This window comes from Rhinolophus hipposideros (genome assembly GCF_964194185.1).
Source record: "Rhinolophus hipposideros genome assembly, chromosome: 10".
NCBI classification, from domain to species: Eukaryota; Metazoa; Chordata; class Mammalia; order Chiroptera; family Rhinolophidae; genus Rhinolophus; species Rhinolophus hipposideros.
In genome coordinates, this window is record NC_138056.1 from 86,081,670 (window position 1) to 86,094,850 (window position 13,181).

At 36.3% G+C, this 13,181-nt stretch overlaps 1 protein-coding gene across 8 annotated transcripts in view; it reads right to left on the minus strand.

The window, feature by feature from the left end:
• Positions 1-365: 365 nt before the first annotated feature.
• The window catches only part of DDX6 (DEAD-box helicase 6), a 32,413-nt gene continuing 19,597 nt past the window's right edge, over positions 366-13,181 (minus strand). For 4 of the 8 annotated variants that reach the window (XM_081062088.1, XM_081062087.1, XM_081062089.1 and 1 more), the window contains exons 8-14: positions 12,719-12,841; positions 12,111-12,239; positions 10,767-10,883; positions 8,861-8,924; positions 5,897-5,998; positions 5,186-5,368; positions 366-4,716 (exon numbers count right to left, since the gene is read on the minus strand). In XM_081062088.1, the coding sequence (XP_080918214.1) occupies positions 5,193-5,368; positions 5,897-5,998; positions 8,861-8,924; positions 10,767-10,883; positions 12,111-12,239; positions 12,719-12,841 (711 nt within the window). In that variant the 3' untranslated portion in view covers positions 366-4,716; positions 5,186-5,192. Of the gene's footprint in view, positions 4,717-5,161; positions 5,369-5,896; positions 5,999-8,860; positions 8,925-10,766; positions 10,884-12,110; positions 12,240-12,718; positions 12,842-13,181 lie in introns of all 8 variants that reach the window. The other 4 variants (XM_081062093.1, XM_081062091.1, XM_081062092.1 and 1 more) reach the window with 1 other exon arrangement.

Below are 13,181 nucleotides of genomic sequence, written 5' to 3' on the forward strand. Positions count from 1 at the left end.
TTTCTCCATTTATAGGTCTTTTGATTTGTTTCGTAGTTCTCAGCATACAAATTTATTCCTAAGTAGTTTTTTTGTGGTCATGTTATTTCTTAAACATCTGAAAAATTCTTTTGGGAGGGGATAACTAGAAAACCCCCCTGGACATACTGTGGACTAACATCCTTTCTAAATGATTATCTTGGTTCTGATTAGGCTATAAAAACTGAGGAAAGTGAAATGTGGATGTGATCTCAAACTGGGCTCAATAGGGGTAGTGTTGAGAATGTCTTATTGCTTCACTGCAGTATGAATTACTTCAGTAAAATGCTCTCAAATGCAAGGATTCCTAAACAGCATAGCCTTCTAAGGACACACCACACACATTTGGAGTTCCAGTGGGCTTTTATTGAGATAAATTAACAAAATAAACAAAACAAAAAAATCAAGATTTTATCAACCATCTTTTCTAAACTCAGCAGACTGGTCCATGTACATATAACATAACACATCCCAACAAAAACAGAGCCCCACTGGAACATTTGCCAATTAACAGAAAGCCAATTTTCCCTTTCCCTAAATGTTTTCAAAATTTTGAGTCCCCACTGTTAACTTCTCAGTGGAACTGGTCCCTTGTGTCTAGGGACATTGAAATTCTATCCCATTTTTATTGAACAATTTTTTTTTCAAGTTTTAGTTTTGTTTCAAAAAAAGGGAAGCGACTTTGTTTTCTCCAGGCACCCCCGCCCGCCCAACCATTGGTTAAAATACAGTAGCCTGTATCTTAATAACCCAATCCCTCCCCCCTCCCCTGCCCTGTCCCAGTACTGTCTACTGGAGAATTTAAATACACTTCTGTTGGAATCAGCTCAGCTGTGGAGGGGCTGAGTCGCTAGCTCACTCTGACCCCATGAACTGTTATAACCTTTGGACACTTAACTCTTTACCCCAAAGATGAGTTTTTTTAGATCAGGAGAGTGGATTTTCTTTGGGACTTTTTAAAAACTATCTTTAAGGATATAAAGTAGAACTACAAGTTCACCAAAGTCCACTTAAATTCACCAAGTTGACTTCAGCTCCCCCGAGGCCAGTATTTTGAAAAAGGTATTTTGACAGAAAATGACTATTTTTAAGATACACAGAACGCTGAAAAAAGTAGCAAATTAAAATAACATGGCTTAATTCCCAATAATTTATCTTTTGTTACTCATCTATAAGGTCAGGAGTGTGCCTAAGGGCAGTTTCTGACGAGGTTATGAGCTTCCAAAGTGTTTCTAAATCCTAAAGCAGACACCCTCCCTTTTGGGGCACAGTTACCTCCCTCCCACCCCTGTTTTTTTTTTTTTAAAAAAAAATAATAATTAAACCAATGATCAGAATGAGATGTTTTGATTCCAACAATTTACACTCAAGGCTTTGTGCTGAGTTGTCTGGTTCTAACCGAAGCATGATGGTATCAAACACAAAGCACATGGTAAGGAAAGATGCTCCCATCTCATTCTGAAAATATACTGATAACCAGTTGCCTCCCACCTCCCCCCAGTCTTTGGGGCCAACCCATTTTATGATGTAGGGCCAACTTGAAAATAATTTCGAGACATGTTTAGGTTTTCTTCTCCCTTACTCCTTCCCATGGAAGATCATTTTGGAATAAATTTATTCCATTCCTGAGGGAAAAGAAAGAAAGTTTCTCTATTGGAATGTATGGGAATAGAAAGACAAAAATAGGCCCAGAAGCAGCAAGGTGTGTAACAGTCCATAACCTATTACACAACTACACAACCACAGGCTAAACCACGAGCTGGACATTATTTAAATATTAATAGGGAATAGTTTTCATCCAAATGAACCACTGGAAAAATATTACCATTACTTAAAATAAACACCCAATACTGGAAGAATACAAAAACAATTTCCAATAGTAACAAATGTTCCTTATTGTGAAGGGATTAAAAAACAAACAAAAAAAAAAAACACTAGGCTTTGACCTAGTACTTAGAGCATCTTTCCATTTAACAATTACTATTCAAGAGTCAAGCGCCAAAACTGGACAGCTGCCTGTATGCGACTGTCCACTAGTGGTGTCCCAATTTAAGTGCCACTCCTCATCAGAGGCTATATACTTCAGTAATACTTCCAATTTAAAGTCTGTGCTTTCAGAGGGACCCACAGGCATGTGGCACCAAGCAGACAGCAGTCTGAGGTTGGCAAAGAGGACTGCAAAGGACTGCGCTGTTTGTTCAGTCACCCACTCTCTAGCTAGATACAAAATTTGCATTTATGAGCCTTTCTTCTATAATGATCCCTCTTATTTCGCCAGAGGTGGGGAAAAAAGAGAGCTGCATCAGTACAAGGGGAAGATTTTTTTTTTGGTCAAAAGTTGATGCCTTTTAATTCCCTCCCCCCACCCCCACCTCTCCCAGGAAAAAAGTTCTTTCTTAATTAGGGCTTGAATGTAGTAGCCAACCTGCTGGCTAGAACCTATGTGGCTTGGATACCAAATAAATGAGCTTATTCTTTTTTGGGTTGTACTGTGCAGCTCCTGCTACAGTTCTTAAGGAGTCAGGGCTATGTCTGATCAGGAGGCATCTGGAGGATTTTGATCCTCAAGGAATTTTGGGTGAGTCACAAATAGTTTTTGCTTAGAACTAGACAGTCAAAAAAAAGCAACTCTGAATAATTGATTTCTTCATCCAGATGAATTAAGCATGAAAGCATATGCAGGACTTACCTTATAATATTTTAGGGCTTTGAAAAACAATGGAATATGGAAATCAAAATTTTTTTAAATTTTATTTTTTTGCCTTTTTTTTTTTTATTACCCTAGATGCCTCCTGATTGACCGAGTACAATGGGTTAAAAGGGAATTAAAAACATTAAAAAAAAAAGTTCACTGGTTTTGATTCATCTCATTCCTTTTGCCTGGAGATCAGGCCAAACATCAAGCATGTTGGGAGGGGCACAATTTAAAGCAACACTATTCACTGTAGAGCATCTGCCAGCAATTTACAATGCAAAATGACAATTCTTGTCACAAAGAGGATGGCAAGCAGCTTTCTGCAGCACAAAAGTTATCACCTCTCAGGGGTTGCCCATTCCTGCAAGTTTACGTAGAAAGGTAGACAGAGGGCAACACACTTACACAGTACAGGTGATCCACAGAAAGCAAGCCCCCTAACTGCTAACGTTACCAAAGCTGGTACTAACTAATGTTCTGAAATGCAAATCCATGCTTTATACCCACACTGCTCAGACACTGCCATTCAATCAAATTTCCACACTGCAAGGCAGATTAATTTTTGTTCCCTTTTGCTGAGCTTCAAAAGTTCCTCCAACTTTTAAAAAGGGGGAAGAAGAAAAATCAGAGAGAGCTTCTCAAAAATAACACCTTAAATTACAGGTTTTTGAAGCTTCCTTGCTCCCTCTGACAGACCTTCTCCAAAAGTACTAGATGAGACAGTGTAGCAGCAAACAGTGAATCCCAGACTTCTGGGTCCCTTTCCAACATAGGGTCCCATATAGGTCTGCTCTCTACAGTAAGAAATTTAGTGTTGCGGAAAACTGAGCCCCTCTCATCTTTAGCTGCTCCCATAATCATTCTAAATCCCCTTAATCCCAGCAACCTTCATCCAAAAAAAAAAAAATCGTGTGTGTGTGTGTGTCTGTATATATATATATATACACACATATATATACACGTACACACACACACATATATACACACGAACTCAGAAAAAAAACTTATTTACAAAGTTTATACACGTATACACACCCAATTTTCTACGGGACACGCTCTGCCACAGAGGAAAGAGGGTCAAGGCTGACATGTCTACACATCAAGTGCCATAACTGCTAATGGAGGCAGGCGTATGTAAACCAGTCTTTAGTGTTCTGTTATAGAGCACAAAGGCTTGTCATATGGCTCCTGCAATGATAGACTGCTCTTTCCTTTGGGAGCGAAGATGTTGCATCTACTCAGCCCAGAAGAAATTTTTACTTGGGATTGTTTTTTTTTGTTTTAAATACATGTATTTACAGTGCGGATGAACTGCAGTTGCATATCAACTCCTCCACATAAAGAAAAAGAAAATGGTGTTTAACATTACTAATACGTTTCATCTTCCAGCCCTGGGCTTGAGTATTGGGTAGAAAAAGAAGAGAGAGGCCAACTTGAAACCAAAATGAAAAGACGAAAATTTTAAGAAGAAAAAGGAAAGAATTATTATTGTTGATTCCTTGGGCTGTGTCTAAAAGATGATATTCTGAATGGTCTCATAGCATAAGGCACTTCGCACAAATAAGTAATAAGCTCTTCAGGCTTAAAAAACCGATGAGTAATCAGGGAGAAGTTGAAATGCACTCAAGAGTCACCTGTTGGAGAATTTTGAAATTGTAGACAAGCTTGTGTGTTCAGTAAGATTCTTCTCTTTTTAGGGTTTCTCTCTTTCTCTTCTTTTTCCTCCTTCCTTGTCCCCCTTTCCCAGAAAATTTTTTAAAACTAGCAGTTAGTGCAACTAATGTTCAGTCAGCACACAGTGCAAACAAGTGGAACAAAAAAGGTAAACTCCTTCTTTTCAGCTTTTTTCTCTTCACCAGTTAAAAAAAAAGAAAAAAAAAATGTCTGAACTCTTCATAGTTTCAAAATAAACAAAATGAAAACCCCACAAAGAGAAGAAGAGCACCCCCCCAAAAAAACAATGTGTCACAGATCCAAATGAGCCTTTTGCAGTATGTCAAAGCCTAAAGAAAGAAAAAACCTAAAATTAACGTGTGAAAGTAGTATGAACTAGGGAATATAGGTTTTCACAATCCCTTTCCCAAACGCTCTGTATTATCCTTTACTGAGCATTTTAACTATTGCAGAATCCATGTAGGATTAAGGAATTTCTGCTAGGCATTTTAGAAACAGAATGAGACCCTGAAGTTCTAGTAACAGGGCTGGCTTAAGTCTGAATTTGTCTTGGTACTGTTCACATAGCACATTACTTAGGAAGACTGCATTCAAGAACACCATTTATGGATTCTCCTATGAGACCCCAACTTCACCCAAGAGATACTTCCTGTTTACTGTCATTTATGCCAACAAGTGTTTTACCCTATGTTTCTATTATGTATGGTGGGATATCAAATTTCCCCCAGAAAAGATCATCTTGATTGCTTTCCTTTCTATAAACATTATGCTTACTTAGCTATTCTGTAGGGTACGCACATGCTTGTTAAGGTTTCTCATCTTCTACAGGCTCGCTGTGATATTCTGCCACATATAGGCTCTTGTCAATGTTGCTTGGGATAGGTTTAATTTCTGTTCCCAGCTGCTCCTCAATACTTTTCAGGTTGAAGCGATCATCATATGTGATCAAGTTGATGGCTAAGCCAAGATGACCAAAGCGACCTAATGGAAAATATTTTTTAATTAATAATAAAATTATTTAAATATGAGAATTAATGTGCATGTGCAAGTCTGTGCCAAAACCATACAGGATTGTTTTTGTTCAGTGCCATTCTGGGTATATGAAACCACTTTTTCTGGTCTCCTTATACACATTACTCCACAAAACTTTAGATTTCACAGCCCTAAATAGTACTCTAGTTTACCTTCTTCAAATGAAAAAATGGATATTTGTGTCAAAAGTTGCCAAAAATACATGTACTGAACAGTAGTTACACACATCATCTAATGAGAAAAGCTAGGTTCTCCTTTGTGAATTTATCTCAAATTAAGCATATGGTAGTTATTTAACTTTTCTTAGTAAGTGTTCTAGAAGAACTAGAAATTAGTCTTAAATATCAAACAACTAAATTAGTTTTAATTCACTGTTCTCATCACTACTACTACACTCTATTCCACACAAGAACAAAATTTAGTGATTAAACTTTTCAAAAAACCTCCATGAAGAACATCACCTTTATTTTTCCTCACCTGATCTTCCAATACGATGGAGATAGGTCTCTGCTAGCTTTGGAAAGTCAAAGTTTATTACCACATTCACAGCTTGTATATCAATACCTCGGGTAAACAAATCTTTAAAAAACAACAACAAAAAAATCTCCATTATACCTTTCAATTTTTAAGTATTTAAGCAATTTTAAGCATTTAAAAACATGCTTCTTGATACCATTAATACTCTTTAACATATACCAGGAGTGCCAAAATAATGTACACAAATGGACACTGGTCAGCGTTGCTCAAGCAGTTCATCAGACGTGTCTGGACGCTGATGGCCACCACTTTGAGCACCTCTTGTAATTGCAGAAGTCAAACATGACTTGTACTCTCACCTTTTATTAGTGGTACATATTGAGCATTACAATTTTAATAGTTTTCTTTCTTAAAATCTGTATGCATTTTTTTGGCACCCTCTGTATTTCTAGTACAACCTAAGTTTATCTACTTCATTATTTCAAATGCATTTGCAAATTACCGACACTACTTTTCATGTACATTATCATGCTCACAAGTTCCTGCTCACAAGTTACCTTTTCGCAGTTCTGTAAGAAAAGTTTTAGAAAATGGTCTAAGATAATTGCAAATGCAGGAAGAGATTAAGATAACCGGTAAACTATAAACTCATAAATGAGTCTCAGGAATAATCAGGAATTTTCTTTAGTCTATTTTTTTAAAATAAATTTTATTGGGGAATATTGGGGAACAATGTGCTTCTCCAGGGCCCATCAGCTCCAGGTCATTGTCCTCAATCTAGTTGTGGAGGGCACAGCTCATTGGCCCATGCGGGAATCGAACTGGCAACCCTGTTGTTCAGAGCTCACGTTCTAACCAACTGAGCTACCCGGACACCCCTCTTTAGTCTATTTTTAAGTATTTAAGATTAAATAGTAAAGTATTTAAAAAAGAAACATTTGTTGCATAACTTAGAATACTTCAAAAATAAAGGTAATACACCAGCAGTAATTACTTATGTTTTGTTTAGAATTCATTCATCCCATTCTGCTAAATGATTTGTAATAGGTCTAGGGTAAGCTAACATACAAGGCCATCCCTTCTACTCTTTTCTAGTCTCACAATTACTATGCTCATTAGGTTCTGAAAACTACAAATAGAAATAATAGGCTAGTAACTACCGTTTCCCCCAAAATAAGACCTAGATGGACAATCAGCTCTAATGTGTCTTTTGGAGCAAAAATTAACATAAGACCCAGTCTTTCTTACATTGTATTACATAAGACCAGGTCTTATAGCTGATTGTCCGGCTAGGCCTTATTTTCGGGGAAACACAGTAGGTTTCTCTGATTCTATCTGCTCCACACTCCAAGAAAATAATCCATGATGGTCAGAATAGTATTTCTAAAATACTGCTTTGAACTTGTAACTCATTGCTTTAAATTGCCTCCAAGTAAAACTGAAAATTGACATTCAAGGTCCTCCTCTTTGTATTTTGGTCTCTAACACATCATCTCCTCAAACCTTCTTTTCTACCAAACTCATCCACTTATCTTTCCTTGAACATACCTTCTTAGCCCTCTATGGATCACTTTTTTATACCAGTCTCCTAACTTAAAATCCCCTCTTCTACAAATCTGAAATGTATCCAACTTATGAAGCCTTAAAACTCCATCTATTCTCAGATAAACTCTGCTAGTTACTTCCCTAGTTAGTTACTTCCCCCTCCTATGAAAATTTATGATTAATTTCTACAACTGACGCTTGAACAACATAGGGGTTAGAGGTGCTAACTACTGCACAGTCAAAAATCTGCATATAACTTGATTTCCCCAAAACTTAACTAATATAGTTTACTACTGACTGGAAGCCTTACTGATAAGATATAAACAGTAGATTAACACATATTTTTGAATAAACTATTATAGATATTTGTTTAGAATTCAGGTTAAAGCATCCCATTTTACAAATAAAAAATGGCATGAAACTATAACTTGCCCAAGGTCATGATTAAAAGGTTAAAAAAAAAAAGTAGGTAGGACTTGGACCCTAAGCTTAAAATTCTACAAGTGTAGTATTCTTTCCACTAAATCAAATATTTTATATTTTGAATACCTCAATATATTTAAAGGTCAGAACTATCGATAAAAGTAAACATAAATGTATTAATTCACAGTTGTATTAACTGTGCTTTTTCAAATGTAAGGCAAAGAAACAAGATAAACTGGAAGTATGCAAGATATGTGCGAGTCCCCTTTTTGAGAAAAATTTGAAATTTCTAGAGCAACATTTTTAAGAATTCAAATTTTGAAATATTCTAAATCTTATCTGGGTGTTGATTATATGAATGTGTAAACATGCAAAAATTCATCAAATAACATGCTTATGATTTATTGACCTGTGTGTGGATACCTCAATTAAAAAAAAAAAATCTATGTTCTTCTCTTTACCCAGAACCTTGTTTAGATTATTAATCTCATACCAATACTAAGATTATATTCGCAGTGTACAGATGGGAGGATACTGAATCCATTTGCTTTGTCTGATCTGATTGTCCAGCTGCTTCCCCAGTGATTTTCTTCATGTAGTGAAATACAATATAGACTAACTAGTCTGCTTCCAGCAAAAAATAAAAAGGCCACAATGAACAATTTCCAAACGTATATGGTTTCTCAATATAATTCATTTTGCATATGCTATATAACCCATTCCTGTGTTAAAACTATTCAGAAAACACACAAATACCCAAATTGGTTTAGAAGGTAGATGAAGTTGAGTGCCAAAACGAGTCTTCTGCAGTTTCAGATACAGAACCTAATTTCAGGAGTTAACTACAGCTCATTCTCAAACTTCAGAAATTCTAGATGTAGTAGTAGGGAGAGCTAGACTATGTCATTACAGGTTCTGCTGCATAATATGGAACAGAAAAAGCAGAGAAAGAACTCGGGAGAAAAACAATGGATAAAGGAAATAGAAAATACTTACCAGTGCAAACAAGATTGCGGCATAAGCCATTTCGGAAATCATGAAACACACGATTTCGATGTTCCTAGGAACAAAGCAATGCATTTGATTAAAACTCATACACACAGCCCCAAATTTTTCACTATTTCTCCTATACAAAATTTATTTACACAAATGAGATGAGCCAATTCAATACGCATAAATTTAAAATAAAAGGTAAAAAAATTCACCATAAATTGGTTTCTCATGGGAATAAGCAACTAATAGACATCTATGCATATCTATGTACATATAGCATTTATCTTGACTCTTAAAGCTATTTATATTTTTTGCTGGAGTAGATTATAAATGACAATTTTCACCAAGTTTCTGTATATATACTTTTAAGATGTTTCAAACAGAGTTGAGTTTGGCATGACCAAAACATCTATTTATTTACCTTTTTAGTAATTAAATGCAATAGCTAAAAGTAACTACCTTCCAATTAAAAATCAAAAATAAAAACACACGGGCAGCCCGGTGGCTCAGGCGGTTAGAGCTCCGTGCTCCTAACTCCGAAGGCTGCCAGTTTGATTCCCACATGGGCCAGTGGGCTCTCAACCACAAGGTTGCCAGTTAAACTCCTCGAATCCCGCAAGGGATGGTGGGCTTGGCCCTCTGCAACTAAGATTGAACACGGAACCTTGAGCTGAGCTGCCTCCCGGATGGCTCAGTTGGTTGGAGCACATCCTCTCAACCACAAGGTTGCCAGTGCGATTCCTCGAGTCCCGCAAGGGATGGTGGGCAGTGCCCCCTGCAACTAGCAACAGCAACTAGACCTGGAGCTGAGCTGCGCCCTCCACAACTAAGACTGAAAGGACAACAACTTGAAGCTGAATGGCACCCTCCACAACTAAGACTGAAAGGACAACAACCTGACTTGGAAAAAAGTCCTGGAAGTACACACTGTTCCCCCAATAAAGTCCTGTTCCCCTTCCCCAACAAAATCTTTCAAAAAATAAAATAAAATAAAATAAAAACAAATAAAAACACACAATGACTCTAGGAAAAGTGATAAACCTAGCATCTGGCAAAGTGGCTTATCTTTTCAGTGCAACATCTCTCCATTTAAAAATATTCTCTTCAGCATAACAACATTCACTTCCTGTGATAATTTCTAGTATTAGATGCCTACATGATCCCTGACACTAAGCTTCTTTGAAAACCAAATGTGAGCCGACTAATCTAAGTTCTTAACCTGTTACATTGGTAGAAACTGCTTTCTTTCCATGAAATTTCAATTATAGTTAGCACACACAAAAAAATGCCTTGCTAGTTTTGAATTTATTTTCTGTTAAATCAAGTTCTGAAATTTAGAGATTCCATCCTTTTAAGACAAATAGTAAAGAAAAAATATTTGGGCTGATGAGGTACAGATACATTAAAAATCTAGGGCAGTACTGTCCAATAGAACTTTCCACAATGATGGAAATGTTCTGTATCTGTACTTTCCAAAACTGTAGCTGCTAATGACATGTAATTTGGCCCTTGAAATGTGGTTAGTGTGACTGAGAAACTAAATTTTATTTAATTTTTAACTTATTTAAATTGCCACATGTGGCTAGTGGTTATTGTGTTAAATAGTGCAAATCTAGAGATTACAAGGGGAAGGGAATAAAATCTCACATTAGCATCATGCTTTACAAAGTACTCCATTTGTATATTATCTCAATCTTCCTAACAACTTTGTGATGTAAGAATATGTATTACCCCTATTTTATAGTTAAAAAAACTGAACCCCTAAGACGTTAAAATAAAGAGTTCTTCCCCTACTAAGGAATAATTTATTCTTAAACTCAGGTCATTTGGAGGAGCATTAAAATGAAATCCAAGAAATACTTAGAAAAATATTTTTTAAAAGCTGTGCAAGTTCTAGTTTTAAACTCACCTGCCTCATTTTAGCATGGATATAGAAGCAAGAATAACCCAGTTGAGAAATCTTCTTGGCTAGCAATTCAACTCGCTGAGAGGAGTTACAGAAAATGATCGACTGGTTTATCTGAAGCTGAGCACAGAAAAAAGACATGAAAAAGAAATAACCTTCATTTATTTTGCACAGCTTGAAAACACTGGCAAACAAACATGGTCTATGACTTAGAATCTAAGATATAAGAGATGCAAAACTATCAGAACTGTAAATACTATTCATTTACTTAGTAGATACAGGTAATAATTTGTTAAGTTTTATTGTAGAAGAGTTTATTTCAGGGTGGCCGGTTAGCTCAGTTAGTTAGAGCATGCTGCTAATAACACCAAGGTTGCTGGATTGATCCCCGCATGGACCACCGTGAGCTGTGCCCTCCTTAAAAAAAAATAATAAAAAGATGTTGAACACTATAAAAAAAATGTATATTTCATAAGGGCACGATTGATTGCCATCAAGAGTAAAACACAGCTGATTCTCATTATTTGCAGTAGTTATATTCTATAAAGTTGTTGCAAACACTGAATTAGTTAGTGAATACAGAACCACTGCTCCTAGGAGAAATACTGGGTAGTTACTGTGAGTCGCTGGTCATACATGTAAGTTTTTCAACAATGAATCAATAGCTATGTTTGTTTTATGTGTGTTATTGTTTCAAGACACCTTATTTACTCATGACCAACAGCACTGTAACTCATGCATGCACAAAGGTTATGTGATACACATTTTTCTGCAAGGCACATCAGTCTTCTTGCACTGAGGTGTACTGGACAGCCTTCAGCACTATGCTTAGGGGTCATTTTAAACAGTGAAAAATCAACAAAAAAGACACGAAAATGCAAAAAATGTGGTATCAAATCAAAAAACGTGGTATCATATACCGTGAAAAGAACTTTGGTATGTGGTGTGAGAGCTGAAACACGAAGGCTGGGAATATGCACAATGATTCAAAATTTTCATCATGCACTACATGTCCACAAATGACTTCAAAAGCACACAACTATTGATTTTGTGGTTATAAATAAATTTTGGCAAGTAGGTGAGTCTGCAAATACAGAATCTATAAATAATGAGGACAATAATTACTGCAAATAATGAGGACCGACTGTAATTATGGTCAAATTATTTTAGAATTAAAAGTGCCTGTGACTCATCAATCACACAGTATCAACTTCAGATCAACTGCAACTGCCTTTTAGGAAAAGCTATGGACTTTTTCAAACACCAAAAATGGTAGAAAACCGGTACAATTATCTGTTTTATTGGGGTTAAGTAATGGATGTTCAGAAGCTAAAGCTTCTTACTTACCCTGGAGAAAAGTGTGTTGAGGCAGTGTACTTTTTGGCGCTCAGTTACATATGCGTAGTACTGGGTTACTCCCTTCAAAGTTAGTTCCTCCATCAGGTTAATCTCATAGGGTTTCTGCAAATGAGAATTCTGGGGGGGAGGGGAGGAAGGGAAGAAGAGTCTTATACTTAAGTGAAAGTAGAGTGTATCTCTTAAACTCAAGGTATCTCCTATACAACTATCTGATAAACTCTTGCTTTAAGGGATACGACCCTCTTCAAAATAACTATACATAATCTGTCATGGAAGAGAAATAAATTACCATGAGAGATCTAATATTCAGACATGTAGTTGAATTACTATTTTGTACTTTGTACATAAGATTATGCTCTAATAATTTAGGTAGCATCAGCCTGACACCAAAAGTTAAGTGAAAAATGAAGAATTTTATCAAATTACTATTATAGCTTTTTAAAAAATCAGTTATGCATAACAAACCTTAACTGATCAGCTGAAAAGCCAAAAACTTGAAATAATCAGCATAGACTGATAAGAAGATGTAATTATGGATAAAGGTATACCCATAGGCAACAGGATGGTACTGCTTCCAAGTACAGATTTATACTCACCATGAACTTCTGTACACTAAGAGGGAAAGTAGCAGAATATAATAAAATCTGTCTGTTTTTAGGTAGCGTGAGAATAATATCCTCCATTATCTGCACAAAATCCTGTGACAGCAACTTATCTGCCTGCAGTATAAAGAAGACAATTTTAAAAACAAATAATGTCTAAGGTCTTTGGTTAATAAGGCATCATCCCATCCACCAAGAGCATCCATGGAATGTTTCTGGTTGTGAACAGTTAAGTACTCTACAACACTGCATAGCACAAAAGAACCAAGACACATTCCCAGTGATCCAGAAGGGGAAAAGTCTGTAATACCCATCTTCTAGGGGGGAAAAAAAACCACCCTAGACAGATATAAAATCCTTGTTCCCACAACCCAAGTGTCTTAACAACTTACTCAGTTCTGTATCCTTGGGCTCTATTAGCGTTTTATACATACAGTATATCAGTGTTAATGTTTTG